Source organism: Mobula birostris, chromosome 4, assembly GCF_030028105.1.
Source record: "Mobula birostris isolate sMobBir1 chromosome 4, sMobBir1.hap1, whole genome shotgun sequence".
NCBI lineage: Eukaryota > Metazoa > Chordata > Chondrichthyes > Myliobatiformes > Myliobatidae > Mobula > Mobula birostris.
The window spans coordinates 92,256,271-92,279,701 of NC_092373.1; the positions used below are offsets into that span (position 1 = coordinate 92,256,271).

At 45.4% G+C, this 23,431-nt stretch overlaps 1 protein-coding gene and 1 non-coding gene across 2 annotated transcripts; both read right to left on the reverse strand.

Annotated features, from left to right (window-relative positions):
* Window positions 1-3,077: 3,077 nt before the first annotated feature.
* Window positions 3,078-21,793, reverse strand: LOC140195982 (transmembrane 4 L6 family member 1-like). Its single transcript, XM_072254667.1, has 4 exons — window positions 21,469-21,793; window positions 9,906-9,986; window positions 4,695-4,864; window positions 3,078-4,410 (listed from the first exon to the last, which is right to left on the reverse strand). Exons 1-4 carry the CDS (start codon window positions 21,643-21,645, stop codon window positions 4,236-4,238), a joined length of 603 nt encoding a protein of 200 aa, XP_072110768.1. The 5' UTR covers window positions 21,646-21,793; the 3' UTR covers window positions 3,078-4,235.
* Window positions 16,738-16,864, reverse strand: LOC140197147 (U6atac minor spliceosomal RNA). Its single transcript, XR_011885866.1, has one exon. It is a non-coding gene; the product is annotated as a U6atac minor spliceosomal RNA (small nuclear RNA).
* Window positions 21,794-23,431: the final 1,638 nt, after the last annotated feature.

A 23,431-nucleotide genomic window follows, 5' to 3' on the forward strand; every position in this document is an offset into this window, starting at 1 on the left:
AGACAGGAGGGGGAGGGATGGAGCCAAGAGCTGGACAGGTGATTGGCAAAAGGGATATGAGAGGATCATGGGACAGGAGGCCTAGGGAGAAAGAAAAGGGGGAGGGCGGAAGCCCAGAGGATGGGCAAGGGGTATAGTGAGAGGGACAGAGGGAGAAAAAGGAGAGAGAGAAAGAATGTGTGTATATAAATAAATAAATAACAGATGGGGTACGAGGGGGAGGTGGAGCATTAGTGGAAGTTTGAGAAGTCAATGTTCATGCCATCAGGTTGGAGGCTACCCAGACGGAATATAAGGTGTTGTTTCTCCAACCTGAGTGTGGCTTCATCTTTACAGTAGAGGAGGCCGTGGATAGACATGTCAGAATGGGAATGGGATGTGGAATTAAAATGTGTGGCCACTGGGAGATCCTGCTTTCTCTGGCGACAGAGTGTAGGTGTTCAGCGAAATGATCTCCCAGTCTGCATTGGTTCTCGCCAATATACAGAGGGCCGCATCAGGAGCACCTGACGCAGTATATCACCCCAGCCAACTCACAGGTGAAGTGTCGCCTCACCTGGAAGGACTGTTTGGGGCCCTGAATGGTAGTGTGGGAGGAAGTGTAAGGGCATGTGTAGCACTTGTTCTGCTTACAAGGATAAGTGCTGAGAGGGAGATCGGTGGGAGGGATGAGGGGGGGAACGAATGGACAAGGGAGTTGTGTAGGGAGCGATCCCTGCGGAAAGCAGAGAGACAGGGGGAGGGAAAGATGTGCTTAGTGGTGGGATCCCGTTGGAGGTGGCGGAAATTATGGAGAATTATATGTTGGATCCGGAGGCTGGTGGGGTGGTAGTGAGGACCAGGGGAACCCTATTCCTAGTGGGGTGACGGGAGGATGGAGTGAGAGCAGATGTGCGTGAAATGGGGGAGATACGTTTGAGAGCAGAGTTGATGGTGGAGGAAGGGAAGCCCCTTGCTTTAAAAAAGGAAGACATCTCCCTCGTCCTGGAATGAAAAGCCTCATCCTGAGAGCAGATGCGACGGAGACAGAGGAATTGTGAGAAGGGGATGGCATTTTTGCAAGAGACAGGGTGAGAAGAGGAATAGTCCAGATAGCTGTGAGAGTCAGTAGGCTTATAGTAGACATCAGTGGATAAGCTGTCTCCAGAGATAGAGACAGAAAGATCTAGAAAGGGGAGGGAGGTGTCGGAAATGGACCAGGTAAACTTGAGGGCAGGGTGAAAGTTGGAGGCAAAGTTAATGAAGTCAACGAGCTCAGCATGTGTGCAGGAAGCAGCGCCAATGCAGTCGTCGATGTAGCGAAGGAAAAGTGAGGGACAGATACCAGAATAGGTTTGGAACATAGGTGGGGCATTAGGTTTGGAACACTAATGCCCTACCTCCCCCTCGTACCCCATCCGTTATTTATTTATATACAAACATTCTTTTTCTCTCTCCCCTTTTTCTCCCTCTGTCTCTCTCACTATACCCCTTGCCCATCCTCTGGGCTTCCCCCCTCCCCCTTTTATTTTTCCCTAGGCCTTCCCATGATCCTCTCATATCCCCTTTCCCAATCACCTGTCCAGCTCTTGGCTCCATCCCTCCCCCTCCTGTCTTCTCCTATCATTTTGGATCTCCCTCTCCTCCTCCCACTTTCAAATCTCTTACTAGTTCTTCTTTCAGTTAGTCCTGACGAAGGGTCTTTGCCCGAAACGTCGACTGTACCTCTTCCTAGAGATTCTGCCTGGCCTGCTGCGTTCACCAGCAACTTTGATGTGTGTTGCTTGAAATTCCAGCATCTGCAGAATTCCTGTTGTTGGCTACTCTTATTAACTCTTTTATGACTGACTCTGGAATCTCAGAAATTTGGAGATTCTTGCATCCAAATGAGAAAGAGTTCTCATTTTTTTCACGAGTATCATCACTATTCAATAATTGATTATTTTCTTATCAATTCTCGATTAATTCCACTTGTTATTGGTTGCAAATGTGATTCCATTGCTGTTTCTGATCATGCTCCGTTGAAACTATCTATTAAATCAAAGGATACATCTTCTAGTTCTAGACAATGGCAATTTAATACCACTTTGCTTCAAGATTCGGATTTTGTCAAGTTTATTGAGGAACAGATTCATTTTTTTTTTACAATGAATTCTACAGAAGATATTTCCAGTGGGACACTATGGGATACTTTTAAAGCATATATTCGTGGACAAATTATTTCATCTACTGCTGGATTAAAAAAGTGAACTAGTAATGAAATACTTAAACTGGTTGACAAGATTAAAGAAATTGACAAGAAATATTCTATAGCCCCTCATCAGGAGCTTTACAAAGAGAGAGTTGAACTTCAAATGGAACATAATCTATTACTATCATCACCCATGTCCTTGGACTTAATTAAGATGCAAAATCATCTGAATTGACTGTGCTGTGGCCAAGTTGGAAAATTGTTAATTAGTTTATTATTGTCACATATACTAAGGGGCAGTGAAAAAATTTGTTTTGCATGCCATCCATACTGATCATTTCATCTCATCAGCCACAGACAACTGTGAGGCCAAGTCATTGGCTGATAGGTTCTTGATCAGGAAGGGGGTCAAATGTTACAGGGAGAAGACAGGAGAATAGGGTTGAGAGGGAAAATAGGTCAGCCATGATGGAATGGTGGAGCAGACTTAATGGGCTGAATGGCCTAATTCTGCTCCGATGTCTTCTGGTCTCAGCAGAACATTGTGGTAAATTTTAAAGTCCAATATTACACCATCTTTCCTACATCATAAAGCTAGAAATGTTGTAGAATATCAGTGGGTTTCCCCCAGCAAACTGAATGAACATGAATTGTTGTGATGGATAAGGTGAAGCACTGTGTAACACTGTAAACAGTGGTGCTGACGATAGTAATGCAGCTTCAGAGTTTCATTATACCCTGTGTAATGATGAAGCATTTGTATTCAGTGTACGAGAATACCACAGGTACAGGTCGACCCGTATTGGCATTCATTCTTTTGAGTTCCAGTTAAACTTATTGTTAGTTGTGTGGCCAGATCAAGACTGAAGTAATAGACAAACATTAACATTTAGAGGAATATCACAGTTTATTTGTGTTTAATTTAATAACATTGGTCTAGTGGAGGATTGAAGAAGCTACACGAATCCATTGGGTGTGATAAAAATTGGACAAAATTAGATCTGCCCAAGCGCAAGATCTCATGGGCAGAGTTATGGAGACTGGAGCCCTTCCGTATTTCCCTCCTCTTGCGATCGGTGTATGACTCTCTTCCTTCCCCATTACATCTGTACACATGGGGGATGAGAGAGGACCTGAACTGTAAGCTCTGTGGTCAAAAGGGGACACTGGCTCATATACTGTCCGGATGTAAAACAGCTCTAACTCAGGGACAATATAGGTGGCGCCATGATAAGCTGCTTCTGGCTCTCACTGACACACTAGAGTGGGAGAGATGCAAGAAGAGGATGGCTGGCACAGATTTGAGGAAGGCCATCACCTTCATCAAAGAGGGAGCCAGGCCTTTCGTAACCAAACAATCAAAGCCCAATCTGCTGCTAACGGCCAGGTCCTGGGAGATGAAGGTCGATGTGGGAAGGAGGCTGCAGTTCCCAGATGTGGTGCATACAATCCTACGCCTGGACATTGTACTGTGGTCAATTGAAGACAGGAAAATAATTCTGGTGGAGCTGACTGTGCCGTGGGAGGAGGGATGGGAAGAGGACCACGAGAGAAAGGCCTTGAAGTACCAGCCCTTAGTGCAGGAGAGTAAAGACAAGGGATGGCAGGCATGGTTGTTCCCTGTGGAGATCAGCGGCAGAGATTTCCCAGTCAAATCAGTATGGCGGTTGTTGTCAGATCTGGGCCTGGGCAAAAGAAGCAAAAACAAGCAGCTCGTAGGATGGGGGAAGAGGCAGAACGAGCCTCTTGTTGGATTTGGATTAGGCGAGAGGAGGGAAGCTGGAAGCCAGGAGCAGATGGGCAGTGATTTGGCCACCACTGCCAGCCCACCAACTGGAGAGTGTCGTGGTTAAGGATCGAAACACTCGATGAAGGCTGGGGACCACCTGACGACATCTGCTCCTGGCTGAAGGCTACGGTTACTTTATAACGTATCTGGAGAATGCACCCTAACAGGTGTATGTAACAAGTAACAAGCAAGCTGATTAGTTTCAATTATATGAGGGTTCCAACCAATGAAACAAGCCTGTGATGTTCGGGAGGTCAATATGTCACCAACAAGCTGCTATCTACCAAAAATACAACCAAAAAATCCATTTATGATCTGAAAGCTACATATAAGAGCCTCCAGGCTACTGACTGCAAGGAGTATGGAGAAGAATGTTATATTCCAGACCACAATGTTCTTGGGTTCCTCACAAGTTCTCCAGCGTGAAGAGTCATGTAGGTAGCTTACAGCACTGCAGGCAAAAGATACAAAACACACCACACAGTCAGATCTCATATCACACATGGAAGAAACAGAAACTCATCAAGAGAGATGAGAACATGGTCTGTTCTGACCACACTGAGAGTACGCTACCCCCCAATACCAATGCTCTGGGTTAAAGAGAAAGGAGATGTTACAACACTTTTTGAATTAATTTACAATAAAAGAAAATGAAGTTTTCTTTGAATTATGAATTACAAAAAAGTCACACTAATTACGGGCAAAGGTTTTTAGAGATTAAGTACCAAGTGTTACCTGACATTCCTCTCCTGGAATGGGTAATCCCACAGCTGAACATGGCTCTTGTTGGGTAAGGTGACATTAAATAAGCAAAGAGGTCCCTCTGCAAGTCCAATGGTAGATATACCAAAACAAAGTGCTGAGCCAACAATTGCTAATAAGGAGTAAAAGATGGAGGCAAACATCTGTAGACAAGGAATAAAAGACAGTTACTCAACCCATAATATGCCTTCCACTTCCCTTAATATTGCTCCTGAATTCTGTTTTAGTGAGCTCCATTTTCTCCCAATGTGCTGGTGCCTTATCATAACTGGGACTCCCAAACCTGCATTGAAGATACTATCCAGGCTGTGACAATGTTTGGAGTGCTAAAGTTAGCCAAAATACCTTTAAGTCACACAGAGCAAAATATGATATCTCTACATGCTTTGCAATGTCTTGGTCTTGTATGTGAAAGTTTCAGATGAGGGTCAATTGTGCAGGCACATGAGACTTCAGATGCCGGAATCTGCAGCAACAAACTATCTGCTGGGGGAGCTCAGTGGGTCAAATAACATCTAGGAGAGATAAGGAATTGTTAATGATTCAGGTTGAAATCCTGCTTCGGGGCCGACAATGAAGGGCGAAGTTGGCCAGTATAATAGTTGGGGGGAGGAGTTGAGACAGGAGCCAGGGTGACTGATAGACTGAGGGCTGGTGGTTGGATGATAAACTAGTAGGGGAGGGGAACGGCTGAAGATGGGACACAAGAGCAGGTGGACGGTAGATGGAGGTAGAACAATTCAGAAATAAAAACAGAAAAATCAGAAACACCCAGCAGGTCAAGCACCATCAATGGAACAGAAACGAAATGAACATTTAATCTAAGGCCCTTTATCAGAAAAGTGAGAATGATTACAACCAACTTGTTTTCTGACTTCTCGTGACCTGCTGAGTGTTTCCGTTTTCATTAGAAACTTTAAAGTTGTGTTCTGTAGAATTTAGCACCTTAATTTGGTTAAAGTTTACAAAATATTCAAGCAAATTCTACGGGTAGATACAGAACTCCAGTAACCAACATGTTGGGAACTGGAGGTGTCACATCAGCTGATTTTCTGCATTATTAACTGTTGTATGTTAATACTCCAATAACCATATAATTCATCATGTTTAACATATGTCACACAGTAGGAAAATACAATTTCCAAAGAACCTGATAGTTTAAAGGGAATGTGGAGAGTTTGTTAAAGGGAGTACGAGGGCCAACACTCAGTCAGCTGGACACTGAACGATGAGAATTCCCAAATGGTCAAATAGCAGATTACTGGAATTTTGTGGAGAAAGGGGTTTGAAATTCAATTTTAAGGTTATTGTTGTCATAAACATACATCCACAGTGTAAATGCCATGAAATTAGCTTTTTGCAGCAGCACAGTACATTACATTCACATATGGTTGTCATGTTCGTAATGTTGAAGTTACATAAATTTAAGATTTAAGATTTAAGCCTGGGAAGCCCAGTGATAAGGAATACAGAGAGACATGACTTTCAGAAATGAAACAAGAACAGGAAACACTCAGCAGATCAGGCTGCATCTGTGGGAAGAGAAATGGAGCGAACACTTGAGGTCAAAGGCCCTTCATCAGAGTCGTGAGAGAGACATGAAACTTGTTTACACTATGAAAGCCCTACCCTATTTTGACTTTCCAAAATGCTACACCTCACACTTCACGACATGAGGGACTGCAGATGCTGGAAAATGGAGCAACAAACAATCTGCTGGAGGAACTCAGCAGATTGAGAAGCAACTGTGAGAGAAAGACATTGACAATTTCTTTCACTTGGTGCTCGGCCTGCTGTCCCTCCAGCAGATTGGTTGTTACCTTACACTTAACTAGGTTCAATTCCACTTGCTGTTCTTCAGTCCAATTATCTAGCTGATCAACATTTGATAACTTTCTTCATTATCTACGGTGTTATTTTGATGTCATTTGCAAATGTTAACCATGCCTTGTACATTTTCATTCAAATCATTTAGATAAATGAAGAAAAATGGGCCCAGCACCAAACTCTGGGGCACATCACTAATCATAGGACTCCAGTGCAAAAAACAACCTTCCATCATCAACCTCTGCTTCCTACCATCAAGACTCTCCCTTCATCCATTGTGGTATCATCTTCCACACTACCCTTCCATGCAGGACCTTGTTAAAGGCCTTGCTAAGGTTCACACAGACAACATTCACGGTCCTTCCCTCATCAATCCTCTTAGTTACCTTTTCAACAAAGTCCTACAAATTTGTGAGACATGATCTCCCACACTCGAAGCTCTGCTGACTCTTCCTAATCAGAACATATCTATCCAAATGCTGGTAGATCCTGTCCCTCAGAACCCTTTCCAGTAATGTATTCACCACTGATGTCTGGCTCACCTTCTCCTTCTATTTTACTGCCCTTTTTAAATAATGACACAATATCAGCTGCCCTCCAGTTTTCTTGAACATCACTTGTGGTGAACGAATATGCAAATATTTTTGCAAAGGCCCCATAATTTCTTCACTACCTTTTCACAAGGTCTAAGGATGCACCTGGCCAGGCCATGGGGATTTATCCACTTTAATGTACTTTAGGATTGCTAATGCCTCATCTTTAGTAATTTGTTGCTGAGGAGCTAGTTCAAGGGGCAGAGATTCAGGTTCTTAGATCATTGGACTTGAACTGGAGGGGGACCTGCATCCAGGTGAGAGATTTGCTAGTGTTACTCAGAAAGGTTTAACCTAGAGATTGACAGGGGAGGTCCCTGAGCAGAAATGAGGCTGTATAGAAATTTGGGAGAAAATACCATAGTCAATGACAGCAAGTTTGGTAGACAGGACTGTCAAAATCGTAGCAAAGAAACAGGAAAGACCGCAGGCATAAACTGCAATTATTTCAATGCCAGAGGGTTAACAGGTAAGGCATATGATCTCAGGGTGTGAACTGACCCAGGGCACTAGGATATTATAGCCATAACAGAAATATGGCCATGAGATGGGCAGGACTTAGCAGCACAATGTTCCAAGATACAAACCCTCCAACTGTGATAGAAGTGTAAGCAAGAGTTCAAAGTACATATGTCACTACATACTACACTTGAGATTTAATTTTTGCAGACATTCACAGTAATTACAAAGAGAGACAATAGGATTGTTGAAAAAATACTCACAAAGGCAGACACGCCACCAATGTGCATAAAAAGACCAGCTGTGCAATTACAAAATGACAAATAATAACGATAATAAAAAAATATTTAAGTGAATCTACTGGGTGTTTTTTTTATAGACCACCCAATGGTAACAGGGACATCAAGGAGCAGATTGGGAGACAGATTCTGGAAAGGTGTAATAATAACAAGGTTGTCGAGGTGGGAGATTTTAATTTCCCAAATATCGACTGGCATCTCCCTAGAGCAAGAGGTTTAGATGGGGTGGAGTTTGTTAGGTGTGTTCAGGAAGGTTTTCAGGAGAGGCTGTACTTGATTTGGTATTGGAAAATGAACCTGGTCAGGTGTCAGGTCTCTCAGCGGGAGGGCATTTTGGATATAGTAATCGTAATTCTATCTCCTTTACCATAGCACTGGCGAGGGATAGGAACGGACAAGTTAGGAAAGCTATTAATTGGAGTAAGGGGAAATATGAGACTATCAGGCAGGAACTTGGAAGCATAAATTGGAAACAGATGTTCTCAGGGAAATGCACGGAAGAAATGTGGCAAATGTTCAGGAGATATTTGCATGGAGTTCTGCGTAGGTATGTTCCAATGAGACAGGGAAAGGATGGTAGGGTACAGGAACCGTGATGTACAAAGGCTGTCGTAAATCTAGTCAAGAAAAAAGAAAAACTTATGAAAGGTTAAAAAAAACAGGTAATTATAGAGATCTAGAAGATTATAAGGCTAGCAGGAAGGAGCTTAAGAATGAAATTAGGAGAGCCAGAAGGGGCCATGAGAAAGCCTTGGCAGACAGGATTAAGGAAAACCCCAAGGCATTCTACAAGTATGTAAAGAGCAAGAGGATAAGACGTGAGATAATAGGACCAATCAAGTGTGACAGTGGGGAAGTGTGTATGGAACCGGAGGAGAGAGCAGAGGTACTTAATGAATACTTTGCTTCAGTATTCACTACAGAAAAGCATATTGGCGATTGTAGGGATGACTCACAGTGGACTGAAAAGTTTGAGCATGTAGACATTAAGAAAGAGGATGTGCTGGAGCTTTTGGAAAGCATCAAGTTGGATAAGCGACCGGGACCGGATGATATGTACCCCAGGCTATTGTGGGAGGTGAGAGAGGCGATTGCTGAGCCTCTGGCGATGATCTTTGCATCACCAATGGGGATGGGTGAGGTTCCGGAGGATTGGAGGGTTGCAATGTTGTTCCCTTAGTCAAGAAAGGGAGTAGAGATAGCCCAGGAAATTATAGACCAGTGAGTCTTACTTCAGTGGTTGGTAAATTGATGGAGAACATTTGGAGAGGCAAAATATGATTAGGAATAGTCAGCATGGCTTTGTCAGTGCCTTACGAGTCTGATTAAACTTTTTGAGGATGTGACTAAACACATTGATGAAGGTAGAGCCGTAGATGTAGTGTATATGGATTTCAGCAAGGCATTTGACAAGGTACCCCATGCAAGGCGTATTAAGAAGGTTGGGGGGCATGGGATCCAAGGGGACATTGATTTGTGGATCCAGAACTGGCTTACCCACAGAAGGCAAAGTGTGGTTGTAGTTGGGTCATATTCTGCATAGAGGTTGGTGACCAGTGGTGTGCCTCAGGGTTCTGTTCTGGGACCCCTACTCTGTGATTTTTATAAATGACCTGGATGAAGAAGTGGAGGGATGGATTAGTAAATTTGCTGATGACACAAAGGTTGGGGGTGTTGTGGATAGTGTGGAGGGCTGTCAGAGGTTACAGCAGGACATCGATAGGATGCAAAACTGGGCTGAGAAGTGGCAGATGGAGTTCAACCCAGATAAGTGTGAGGTGGTTCATTTTGGTGGGTCTTCAGCCCCTACTCTACACCCTGTACACTTACGACTACGCGGACAGATTCTGCTCTAATCGTATCTACATGTTTGCAGATGATACGACCAAAGTGGGCTGTACAGTGGAATAGATATGGAAGAAAGCGCTTGGAACTTTCCACAAAACTCTGACCTGTGGTGCGTCAGTGGTTCATTTACAAAGGAGACGCTGTCAAGGCGGACTTACCTTCAGCCTGGAGGCTGCGCAGAAACAGCAACAGCCATCGCCAACAGCAGCAGCGTTGATCTGCCAAGACACGACAATGATCTGCGAACGCCAGAGACGGTGAACACAAAGTTTAGTATTGAGTCAGATGTCTTTGAAACGACCCGCCCCTGCCCCATGCCCAGGAGCCGCCGCACCCTCCCGCTGAACGGTGAGATACCTGTACAGCGAGCACAGTTTGCGCTGCGGACGGACTTTCTCCGCCGGGGACACTGCCTGCAGGCGTGCCGCTCTGAGGGAACTACCCCGCTACTGCCGGGTACTGTGGAGGGCATAGGGCCTGGCCTCATCCGGGCAGCGTGCTCCTGCGTTGTTGGACGGTGCTCTGGCTGCTGGGGGGACTGGTCCCGATCCTGATCCTGATCCCATTACGGTGGGTTTGTGTCGGGAGGGCGCGGGGTCCCGGCTGCACCACCACCGGATGTGCTCTTCGGACCCAGACCACGGGGGAGGGTCCCACATACTGTGAGCCGCCTCGCCGGGATGCTCACCGTGCCGTTCCGAAGCGTTTCTTGTACAGGTTGCTGCTGCCCACGGGACTGGCCATTGACGAGTCGAGGTGGCGGGAAGTGGAAGGCCGACTGCCTGGCCCTTCTCCAAGGAAATGTTCATGCCTAGCTGTCCTTGGAGAGGGAGCATGCGGTCGCAATGGGTACATTGGGAGACTTCCGGGAGCGGTGCCATCCCCCCCCCCGGGTATTGATTGTCTAATAGACGGTAGTAACAATGTTTTATTTGAGTGGACTCACTGTCTTGTAAATACGGAATGTACCTCGTGTAAATAAACTTTTATAGTTTAAAAAAACCAAGGTTCCCGCTGCTCGCTGGACCCCGGACCAGTCCGAGCGAAGGGAGGCTCGGGCCCGTCAAATGCCGGGGTGGGCGGGTGGGGGCAGTCTTCACGTGGAGGCGCAAGAAAATTCTGATGTTACAATCTACAGAAACTCAGCCGGTCACGCGAAGATATAGTGAAGGCTTCTGTTTGAGACTGCATTGGGCTCTTTATGTGCTTCTGAAATACTTCTGATGCCTGAAGTCTTCTAAAAGTGATGTGAATACTTTAAATGAGGAAAGTAACTTTGAACATATCAACGATCGATACACCTGTGATCTCAGCTCCACCAACTGGAAGAGCTTCCCGCTGTCAACTCCATCCAGATTTCTCCTTTTATAGCCCTCCGTCAATTCACGCTCAGCTTTCTCCGCACCATCTAATGTATCCTTAGCTCTTATTGAAAAAAGACTTTATTCATAATAACCATATACTGTATTTACAAACTGCAAAACTTGTACATTCATGGGCATCCCATACAGTAGTGTACGCTAAGCACCATGGCAGCTCATGTAATCCCTCACCCTTTCACTGTTCGATGGGTTTCTTTGCCCGACTCACCTCCTCCATTTCCCGTAGCGGGGGGACTGTAGTCTTTCCCCACAACACTCCTGCGCTGACTACAGCAAGTTTCAGTGTGTCCTCAGCGTTGTCTTGAAGCCTGGAATGCGCCAGTCTACAGCATTCCCTTACAGACACCTCGTTGTGCTGGACGCCTACCTTGCACACAAAGACGAGGTCCATGCGGGACCGGCCGGAGCTGCTGATGCGGTGCGAGTGTACTACAGCTGAAGACGTCGCACAACTTTACATCTTTATCATCGACGAGGAGAAGTTGCTGGCACCTGCCTGTAGAACTGTTTTTTTCCTTCCATTGTCTCTAGGGCGGCTTCTTCATTTTCACCACTTGCCATTCCTCTTCCATTGATTCCTCCTCCTGGTAGAGGGCCTCCGAGCTTGAGGTTGCGGTTTTGAAGCTCACGGTGCTTGGTCTCTGATACATGGTTGCTGGACACAAACCCTTGCATTCGCCTCCACGCCCTCTTTTCAAATCCGGTTTGCAAAGAGGTGGGTGGAAGTCTCTCCCCACCCACCGCAGCCGTCCTTAGTGATATGTACAGGAAAGCTCTGACAAGAGGGTCCCACTCACCGTCAATCAAACTGGACCTTCGTGCTTTTTATTATTGAGATCTGGCGAAGAGGCATCTAACCATACAGTGTGGACAGTCTGCTCCGGCAACTACTCCACCATATGCATAGTGCCCCTGTCCCGTTGTGTTCCATACTGGCTAATGGACTTGTGGCCAAGGTGTTTGATTGGATGAATTCTTCAGTAAAGGACTAGAGGGAGCACTGGGACGTTTTGCAGTAAAGGGGCCAGACCCACCTTCCACAACACCAGGGATAGGTACGACCCTGGCGCGTGCTGCCCTGCTACTCTCGGTTCACACGCTGCCCGACACGAAGGTGGGCATCAGGTCGCGGGCAGAGTTGAGTATGTTTTTGCCCTCGTTTTCTAGGCCCCTATGCAACGTGATCCGACGGGCTCGGTCGTCTTGGATCCCAGGTAAACTCGGTACTGATCTATCGCTGCCCCTTAGGCTCAAGGACCAATTCTCGTAAACTTTATGGGTCCTCTCGAGCGTCTTCACATCTCTTCAATAATGTGGTGACCATAATTCAACACAACACAGATGAGGCTGAACTAGTGCTTTATAAAGATTTAGTTAAGACCATAAGACGTAGGGGCAGAATTAGGCCACTCGGCCCATCGGTAGCGTCATCGATAAAGTCCACAATGTATATGCGTTCGTTATGAACCACCTTCTGGGGCTACCCTGAATGATTTGTGCTCCATTATCCAAATCCCTCTACCCCTCAACCCCTTTGGAACAGTGAACTTAACTCCCTTTGTGTTAACTACATGCACATTTCAAAAGTAGAAATTAATTAAAAACCTTATACCATGGTAATGTAATACTTTAAACAAAACCTTCTGATGATGGAAGCCAGGACTGAATTGAACGCGTGTCCGGCGAGTCCTCTCCGGCTGTTGCTTCAGCAGGGTCCCAGTAAGCCTGGGTTCCGTCCCCGTACTCCGTTTGGGACTTTCTGTGCGGATATGGTTTCCTCCAGACCATTTATGGCGACCGCTCATCTTGCTAAACAGTCAGACCAGTGCAGTATGCTATTGTTTCAGCTGCTGTGTTTTAACCTTTCAAATATTACCCTCCCCCAGCATCCCGGGACGAGAGTGGTGGGACTTTGAGATTCTTTCTCCATGCTCAAGTGTTTGGATAAACTTGCCTTTCTCTTGCACACTTGCTTATAGACATCAATAGAGGATATCCACACCCAGAAATTATTTTTTCATAACTGCATTCCAAATGCCCAGCATCTGGCCAGAGTATTCATCAATGCTTGTACGGATGAAGAGTCTCTCGCCCGATTCTCCGACCTCCAACTTGCAACGCAGGCTCGCAACACAATCGGCAGATGCATTGTGATCAGGCAGTGGTTCAGCACAGAACCATCAACATGAAATCCGAAGTGAATTTAACCGGCATCCCCGCAAACTGCTGTCTGTGGAGAGAAGGGCAAACCGGTGTCCACCTCCTGGCAATCTCTAATGTTGTCTGCATCGGTAACTTGTATTGTGCAATTGTTGGGTAGAAGTTATGGGCAAAGAGATTGACATGGACCTCGTGGAATCAGTAGGCCACCAAGGAAAAAGGTTGGACAATGTTGCATTGTATAAAGGCAGAAATACGGTTGATAATCAATTTGCCAGGGTGGAAACGTTAAATACCAGTGAGCATATCTTTAAGTCGAGAGAAGTTGAAAGTAGCTGTATGAGTCATAAAGTCAAAAAAAAAAGCACAGCACAGAAACAGGCCTTCGGCCCATCTAGTCCACGTCTAACTATTTGAACTGCCTGCTCCCATCGACCTGCACCGGGTTCATAGCCATCCTTGCCCCCGCCTCCATGCACCTATCAGAACTTCTCTGAAACGGTGAAATCGCGCCTGCATCCACCACTTGCGCTGGCAGCTCGTTCCACATTCCCATGACCCCCTGAGTGACGTTTCCCCTCATGTTCCCCTTAAACTTCTCATCTTTCACTCTAAACCCATGACCTCCATCACATTTTCCCCTCAATATCCTACGTTCAAAGGAATAAAGTCTTAACCTACTTAATCTTTCCTTATAACTCAGGTCCTCCTGTTCCGGAAACATCCTTCTAATTTTTCTCTGCACTCTTTCAACCTTGTTTACATCTTTCCTGTAGGTAGGTGACCAAACTTCACTGAGTACTCCAAATTAGGCCTTGCCAAACATTTTTTACAACTTCAACGTAACATTCCATGTCCTCTATTCAGTACTTAGATTTATGAAGGCCAATGTGCCAAAAGCTTTCTTTAGGACCCTAGCTACCTGTGACGCCACTTCCCGTGAGTTATGGACCTATATTCCCAGATCCTTTTGTTCTACAGCACTCCTCTGTGCCCCACCTTTCACTGGTTTATCCCACTGAAGTGTAACACGCCACACTTGTCTGCATTAAATTCCATCTGCCATCTTCAACCCATTTTTCCATCTGGTCCAGATCCCACTGTAAGCTCTGATAGTCTTCCTCCCTTTTTCACTACACACCCAAGCTTGGTGTTATCCAGAAATTTGCTGATCCAGTTAACCACATTCTCATCCACATCATTGATATAGATGACATACAACACTGGACTCAGCACCAATCCCTGTGGCATTGGTCACTGACCTCCAGTTAGAGACACAACCATCTACTATCACCTTCTGGCTCCTCCCAGAAAGCCAATTTACTACCTCATCTTGAATTCCAAGCAACTGAACCTTCTTGACCAACCTCCCCACTTTTGAATGCCTCCCACTTACCAAGCACACCTTTGCCAGAAAACAGTCTGTCCCAATCCACACTTGCCAGATACCATCAAAATTGGCCTGTCTCCAATGTAGAATCTCAGCCGGCAGAGCAGGCCTATCTTTTTCCATATTTACTTTGAAACTAATGACATTGTGATCACTAGATACAAAGTGTCCCCCTACACAAACTTTCGTCACTTGTCTAATATCTCATTCCCTAATAGCAGATCAAATATTGCACACTCTGTCGTTGGGGCTTCTACCTATTGATTGAAGAAACCTTCCTGAACACATTTAACGAATTCAATCCCATCTAGTCCTTTTACAATATGGGAGTCCCTGTCAATATGTGGAAAGTTAAAATCGCGATCTCTCTACAAATTTGTTCCTCTAAATACCTGTTGGGTGATCTGTAATATAACCCCATTAACCTTTCTTATTTATCAGTTCCCCTCCCCCATAACGCCACACGAGACGAGTTCTCCCGTCTGTCCTGACTGAACACTGCCGTGACATTTCGCCTGACGAGTAATACCACCCCTTCTCCTTTAATCGCTCCCACATTTCACATCTAAAACATCGGGATCCCGGAATACTGAGCTGCCAGTCCTGCCGCTCCTGAAACCAAGTCTCACTAATAGCTACAATACTGTATCTTAATTCCACGTGTTCATCCGTGCCCTGAATTCACCTGCCTTTCCTTTTTTTTAAATTTTATTTTTATTTGGATAAGGAATTCACAAATATCATGTACTTTTTTCACACATATAACCTCTTCCATTTTTTTATATGTATAAAACTACAATTATTTATACATTCTTAAGTACACATTGAGATGATATAAAAGGAAAATAAACCTTTAAATAGGTAATTATGTACTGTGGTAAATCTAACCTATTAGGCTAAGCAATGGAATTAGTTGTTAAGAAAAATGGTAATAATAGTTTCCATATAACCCTTCTGGACCATTTCCACTGGTCCAAAATGTTGTATATAAGCCTATGTATCAACCATTGTAGGTGTTTATATCCTAATTTGTTCATGCTTGCTCCTGCCCGCAGACATAATTATCCAATCCCTATGTACTTATTTACTTAATTTTTTCATTTTTTTATCCCTTTCCCAAATCTTTCCCTTTACTTGTGTTAATTCTCTATTTTCCAAAAGAAAACCAAAAAAAAACAAACATTTAGACTAGGGGTGCTTACGTTAGTAATATTACTGTGTTGATGAGAAGAGCAGTATAAATCATTAGGATAGTCATCTAAAGTCTGCTCGCATTGGGGTTATATATTCAATCCATTTATTCCAGATTTGATAAAAACTTTTCTTTTTGAGTTCTCAGGGAGTAAGTCAACTTTTCCATTTTAAATATTTTCAAGATAATTTCATACCAATCTTCTAATGTAGGTGGTATTGGATTTAGCCATTTTCTAGTGATTGATTTCTTACTTGCCGCTAAGAGGGCCTGCAGCAACTTTATATCTTCCTTCTGTTCAAGAAACAATACATGCCCCAAATAGAGCGTCTCAAAGTTCAGAGGTATCTGGGACCTAAGCACCTTAACTAATGTTCTATGAATACCTTCCCAAAATAGACTTAATTTAGGGCAATCCCAAAAAATATGAAAATGATTTGCCTCCTTGGAGCCGCACCTTCTCCAACACATCACATTTGTATCTTTATATTTTTCCTGATATGGGGTCTTGAAGTATCTTATAATGTTTTTCCAACAATGTTCTGTCCAAGTCAAAGAATTAGTCGAGGACCATTGAAAGCTGCAGATTTTCTCCCAAGCCTCCTCTGAAAGCACCAACCCCGCTTCTTTCTCCCACTTCTCTTTAATATACAGTGTATTTACATTTTTAGCATGGGAGAGTGCATTATATAATCGAGAAACTGATTTACTAGGTATTGAACTGCAAGCCGAATTCAGAATCTTGAAAAATTCTAATTCTACTGTTGATAGGTCTGTATATCTACAACTCTGGTTAACATAGTTTCGTACTTGAAGGTACCTAAAAAAGTCATTATGTTCTAGGCCATGTTTGTCCTGCAGGATTTGGAAAAGCATAGTTAGATGCCACTAAGTAGATGGCAATGCCTTAACCATTTGTGTGTTGTAAGGCCACTAGGGCCCCTTCCATCCTTATCAAGGGGAGTGCTAACCTTCTCTCCTTTCATACAACACTCACCTGCCTTTCCTACGATACTTCCTGCATTGAAATACACAGAGCTCAGGATACAGTATTAGTCGCACCATGCTTGATCTTTTGATCCCTGTCTTCGTCTGAGGTCTCAACAGCATCTGTCTCCACAACCTCTCCACTATCTGTTGCGGCACTCTGAACTCACTCTGCAAAATCTCACAGTTCTTCCTACCTTTGCCATTGGATCACGACCTCTGGCTATTCACCCTCCCACTGGAGAATGCTGAGGACTCGATCGAGATGTCCGGGACCCTGGCACCCGCGAGGCAACAAACCAGCCGGGAATCTCGTTCTTGCCCAAAGACCCTCCTGTCCATCCCCCTAACTAACGGATCCCCTATCAGCACAGCTCGCCTCTTCTCCCCCTTCCCTTATGAGTCAGAGCCAGAGCCAGAGACCTGACTACTGTAACTTTCCTCTACTAGGTCACCCCCACACGTATCCAAAGTGGTATACGTGTTGTCGAGCAGGGTGGCCAGAGGTGTACTTTACACTGGCTGTAGAACCCTTCCCCCTTCCTGATTGTCATCCAATTTACTGTGTCCTGCACATTGTGTGTAACCATCTTTCTATATGCCCTGTCTATCACCCCTCAAGCCTTCTGAACGACCTGGAGTTCATCCGGATCCAGCTCCAACGCCTTAACGTGGAGTGTTAGAAGCGGCAGCTGGATGCACTTCTTGCAGTTGTAGTGGTCAGGGACAATGGTCATCCCACAGCCCGCAAGAGGAGCATTCCACTATCCTGCCTGGCGCCCCCTACTGTTCCAACTGAGAAAATATGTGTAAGTTTGAATTTACAAGAGAGTGGTGGGTGCCCAGGTTGGTGGTGATAGTGACGTTTAAGAGGTAGGTAGGGACACGAACTGACAGGGAATGGAGGGATATAGATCATGTGCAGGCAGAGGGATTTGTTAGATTTGGTACCGTGGTCAGCACAGACATCGTGGGCCGAAGAGCCTCTCCTGCGTTGTACGTTTCTATGTCGTATATCTCTATCACTCCGGATTCGGCAATTAACAAGAGCCCCCGACCAACCATTGTTTTTCATAGTTTTACGGTGATTGGAAATAGGTATCGATGGGATGTCAGGGGTAAGGGTGGTGGGTGGGTGGAATGCACTGCCGGCAGCGGCGGTGGAAGCGGATACAATAGGGTCTTTTAGGGGCCTCTTAGGTAGATGGAGCTTAGAAAAATGGAGGCAGTGTCTGGAGTGGGTTACATGGTCGGCAGAACATTGTGGGGCGAAGGGTCTATAATATGCTGTCGAAACAACGTCAAACCCAAGCTTCACAACTGCGTATCATTACATATTGAAACATTCTTAATAACTGCCTATACTCAGTCACCAGACGAAATGGAAGCAGTACTAATTCGGGAAATATAACAAGGTCGTGTAGCTGTTACTATATTATAACCAACTGGCCTACATCGTCCTCACCTATAGTACAACGTAGAGGAAAACCGGGTTCTCGGCCCGAAACGCCGATTGCTTATTCATTTCCATGGTTGCTGCCTGACCTGCTGAATTCCTGCAGCATTCTGTGTCTGTTACACTGACATTCAAGCATCTATCGAATCTCCTGTTCGGAAACATCCATGTCTGATACCTGTGGCGGGAATACTCACGCCTTCTCCTGCACGACGGTAAAATAATTATAACCAAGTTGTGATCATAGTTTTATTTGGAGCTTGGTGCTGTAAGGGCGAGATTAAAAAAAAACTTTTGTGGAGGAGATGTTTACCGTAATCACCCTGGAAACTTCAGGAAAGGAGAAATGAACCCCCAAAATACCCAAGCGCTCGGCATTTCGGCTGACGTCTGTACAGTATAGAGAGAAACGCTTTCGTTTCGGTTCAGAGAAACGACATCAGAACTGGGAAAAGATTTTGTTTTAAATTCAGTTGGAGGGGGAGGAGTGGGGAGAGATTAGAGGGCTATTTTTGACGAAGGGAGTCAGGCCTAAAACATTGACCTATTTCTCTCCCCAGAGCTGTTGCCTTACCTGCTGAGTGTGTCCGGATTTCCTGAGTGAAATCCTGTACTGTGCTGCCCCTTCTCTGATCGCACAACACTGTAACCTAATCTTTCCCCCACTGCTGAACCCCGAGAATGCACCTTTTATCCCAAAACGCTTTTATCTCTGTTCTGCGAAGGGTTTTGTCCCGAAACGTTGATTGCACTTTTTCCTGCTGAGATCTTCCAGCATTTTGTGTGTGTTGTTCAGATTTCCAGCATCTACAGAGTTTCTCGTTTATCTACGTTTATCTCCGCTTTGTAGTTCTTCTCCCTCCATTTCCCTTGCTCTTTGACCCTTGCCTTCCCTTGTCTTCATCTAGCAGTGAGACCTAACCCTCCTCTCCTGTACCTGTAGGGTTAACATGGGTCCCGCCAGGTGGTCAGTAACACTGGTTGTTTGCCCATTTCCACAACCTATCTGGAGTGCTGGGTTGAAGACAGGCATGGTTAGAGAAGAGGTACAGTTACCGCAGTGTAAACTGGGACCAACACCCAACACAGTAAAGACAAATACAACACCCGTGAACTCACAAAAAAAGGTACGTCTCTCGCCAAGCTCTTCCAATGTACAGTGTGATGAGAATACACATAGATTAAGATGTTAGCTGGCCTGTGCTGGCACCAGTGGGATCAGCAGTTGGTCTGCCACTTGTCTTCAGGAGAAAGAGAGATAAGGAAAACAATGGGGCAGCATTTGGAGATGTTAATGAAGGGATGGGAGAGAGTAACGGAAGGAGAGCTGTCAAGATCGGCTCCCCCTTTGAACCCTGAACTGTTTGAAGTGATGGACAGGCGATACCCCAGCAGGGGGATAAAAGGGGACAAGTTCGCTAAGGCAAGACACACACGACACCCCGAGGTAACGAGACCCTGGAAGCGGTGCGTCTCCCACAAGTCGGTGGGAAGTTTTGGAAGGCTGGTCGCGGGACCAAGCCATAGACGTACAGGGTGGAAAGGCACGATCAGCGGGAACCTGGTGTGTGTCCGCCCTTGCCTGGGTGCCAGGTTCACCGCAGAGAAACGATCGTATCTGGAAACGGAGGTGTCACGGTCGGTGACCTCAGAAGACATCACAAAGGACTCGCCCGACAGCTGACTGCGAAGAATATCGAAGGTCTGTGTGGAAGCCATTTGAATATTCATTCGTTTTTGCTCTCTCTCTCCTTCCCCCCACTGTCCATCTCCCACAGCAGTGATTACTGCGAACTGAACTGAACTTTGCGTCACTTTGAAACTGGTCATTTACCCCTAGACGACGATAGAGCTTGATTGATCCTGTTATCTTAATTCTGTGTACATGTGTGTTTATCTTTGCTGAACTGTTGCATTTATTATCCTTTTGATTAGAGTACTGTGTTGCTTGTTTCTTTAATAAAACTTTCTTCATTCTAGTAATCCAGATTCCAACTGAGTGATCCATTTCTGCTGGTTTGGCAACCCAGTTACGGGGTACGTAACAACAGGTATCCCCGCAAGACTATGCTACTAAACGCTGATTCCTTATTGCGTTTGCAAACCAACTTATTTCATATTTATTGCTCCCACAGCAATGAAACAACTCTTTGCCGCTGCGGCAATGTACAGAGGCTGCCTGTACGGAACGGTGTTTGATGGCCTGTGGTGAAGCATGTGGCTTCTCCACTGTTGAGATGTAGGACTCGGGCTTCACCCTGGTCGGCATGGAATGCAAGCCGTTGTCCGAGACCAGCACTGACTGTGCCACTGATCTCATCAGCACCGAGAAACTTAACACCAAGGTTAATGCTCCGAAAGGTTGCGGCGGCACAGCAGCTTAGCGGTTAGCGCAATGCTCTGCAGCAGCAGTCACCACCGATCGGGGTCTGTAGGTTTCCTCCCACCTTCCAAAGACGTACGGGTTAGGGTTAGCAAGTGTGTGGGCATACTACGTTGGCATGGTGACACTTGCGGACTGCCCAGCGCATCCCGGGACTGTGTTGGTCGTTGAGGATGCATTTGGCCAAGTTTAGATGTAAGCGTGACAAGTAAAGATAAAGCGGGAGGCAGGATTGAGCAAGCAGTTTGCTGTGAAACAATAAACAAAATGTTGGGATTTTCCAGATGAGAATACAGGAACTGAACAGGACAGACAGAAAGAAAGCCTCTGGAAGTCGCAAACAAGCTTGTGAGAAAGGACAGATATTGTCCAAATGTCTCTACACTGAAGCGCATATCGCCTGCCATGATATGAATGCACAAATTATCTCAACAAATGGGCTGATTTGATAACGTAGAAAAACACCTCGGAAGTCACAAAAAGGGTACATCCCTCGCCAAGCTGTTCCAGTATACCGGTACCCTATAAGACTACGCCACTGATCGCAAATACCCCGCTCTGATTTAGCGGGATTCTATTTTCCTACTTCGGGTTACACCGTCGTAAAAGCAATTTCCCTAAGCATCATTTGATGCAAATTACAACTGTTCCCGTATATCACTGCATACACTAGTTGGCTAACTCGGGCACGAACTCCTACAGGTTTAAGGCTGGGTATTACGTCCCTTCGTTCCTTCAATGTAACCGCACGTTCTAGTTAAATGGTCTTACCAATAATCCGCTTCCCCAAAGTCCGGCCTGAACCGTGGCCGTCCAGGTGATATGCTTCTCTGTTAAGTAGACAGTTTCTCCATTTGGAAAGAGCAAAGCGATACTGGCTACCATGGAGGTAAGTGCCAGAGGTATCAGAGATATGGCTATACAACGAGCGCAGTAGCCGGCGCCCATACTGCCTGTGCCTCCCAAGCCAAAGGTAACTCTTGGAAAATGAAGTCGTTGCCGGGGTGTTCTGCTCTATGCAGGCCTCTATACTTTCTTGTGGATTCACTGCAGACAGGAAAGGGATGGGACTAAACCTCTGTCCACACCACCTCGTAACCGAACTCTCATCTGTTGCCTCAAGTTGAAGCTGACAGTAAAAACTCATTCTGACACGTCATATCCGGCTCGTCTTAGGAAATCCTGGAAATTCTAACGCGCATACATTGCTTACTCTGGTGTCGGACCCCCACTGTTCCTACGCTACATCGACGACTGCATTGGTGCTGCTTCCTGCACCCATGCCCAGCTCGTCGACTTCATCAACTTTGCCTCCAACTTCCACCTTGCTGTCAAATTTATCTGGCCCATTTCCGACACCTACCTCCACATTCTCAATCTCCGGAGACAGCTTATTTACTGATGTCTATTACAAACTCACGGACTCTCACAGCTACCCGGACTCCACTTCTTCCCACCCTGTTGCTTGTAAAAATGCCACCCCCTTCTCTCAGTTCCTCCGTCTCCGCCGCATCTGCTCTCACGATGAAGCTTTTCATTCCAGAACGAAGGAGATGTCCTCCTCCTTTAAAGAAAGGGGCTTTCCGCCCTCCACCATCAACGCTGCTCTCAACAGCATCTTTCATTTCGCGCACGTCTACCCTCACCCCATCCTCCTGCCACCCTACCAAGGATAGGGTCCCTCTTGTCCTCACCCACCACCTCACCACCCTCCAGTCCAGCACATAATTCTCCGTATCTTCCGCCATCTCTAACGGGATCCCACCACCAAGTCCATCTTTCCCTCCTCTCCCCCCTCCCCCCCACTTTCTGCTTTCCGCAGGGATCGCCCAAACATGAGTAATTAATTGACAGAACCTGGACACAATGTTCAATGAGGGCAGATTCATTTTGTATCCCCTCCACAAAAGATGATTTGCCAATTAGGAGTTTTAAAATCAATCAGTAGCGGGCTAGCCTTTTATTTAACCTGACGGACGACCCATCCTGAACAAAAAGGTATAAGTTACAATTGGAGGTATCACTTTCAAGTCTATCAAGACTCTTAACACATGGATGTAAAATGATGGCTTTCTCTTTCAATTTAACTATGTTACTATAACTCAAGGTTAAAAGACCTTGTTATGGAATAAACGGCACCAGCAGTCCACAACCCTTCAATGCTCTTAAAATCACCTCTAAGGTAATTTCTCCATTGCCTCTTCTTGGTTAAGTCCATCATCCCCTCATACTTTCAACTCAACTCAACTTGCCTGCAGCCTTTGAGAGTAAAACATAGAACACTACAACACAGTACAGGCACTTTGGCCAATGATGTCATGCTGACATTTCAACATTCTCTTAAGATCAGTTTAATCCTGTTCTCCTATATAACCCTACATCTTTCTATTATTCACCTGTCTTAAGATTTTCTTAAATGCCCCTAATGTACCTGCCACTCTGGCAGGACTGTGTGAAAATATTTAAAACCCCTCCTATATTTTCCTTCGATCACCTTAAAATGATACCCCCTGGTATTAACTATTTCTTCCCTTGGAAAACATCTCTGGCTATGCACTCTATGTCTCCAATCATCTTTTATACCTCTATCGTCACCTTTCATCCTCCTTTCATTAAAAGAGAAAAGCCCTAGATCACAGAAAGCCCTATCGTCACAGAACATGCTCTCCATTCCATGAAGCACCCTCATGGAAACTTCCGGAAGCTTCCTATAATGAGGTGACTAGAACTAAAC

Bases quoted from the DNA above. Each gene is read 5' to 3' on its own strand.
- LOC140195982 (XM_072254667.1), bottom strand. From the start codon at position 21,645: ATGGGCGCCGGCTACTGCGCTCGTTGTATAGCCATATCTCTGATACCT. The intron at 4,865-9,905 runs GTAAGTCCGCCT...CCTTGTCTACAG, and splicing joins GCGCAGCCTCCAGGCTGAAG to ATGTTTGCCTCCATCTTTTA. The intron at 4,411-4,694 runs GTAACACTTGGT...TTTTGCCTGCAG, and splicing joins TTCCAGGAGAGGAATGTCAG to TGCTGTAAGCTACCTACATG.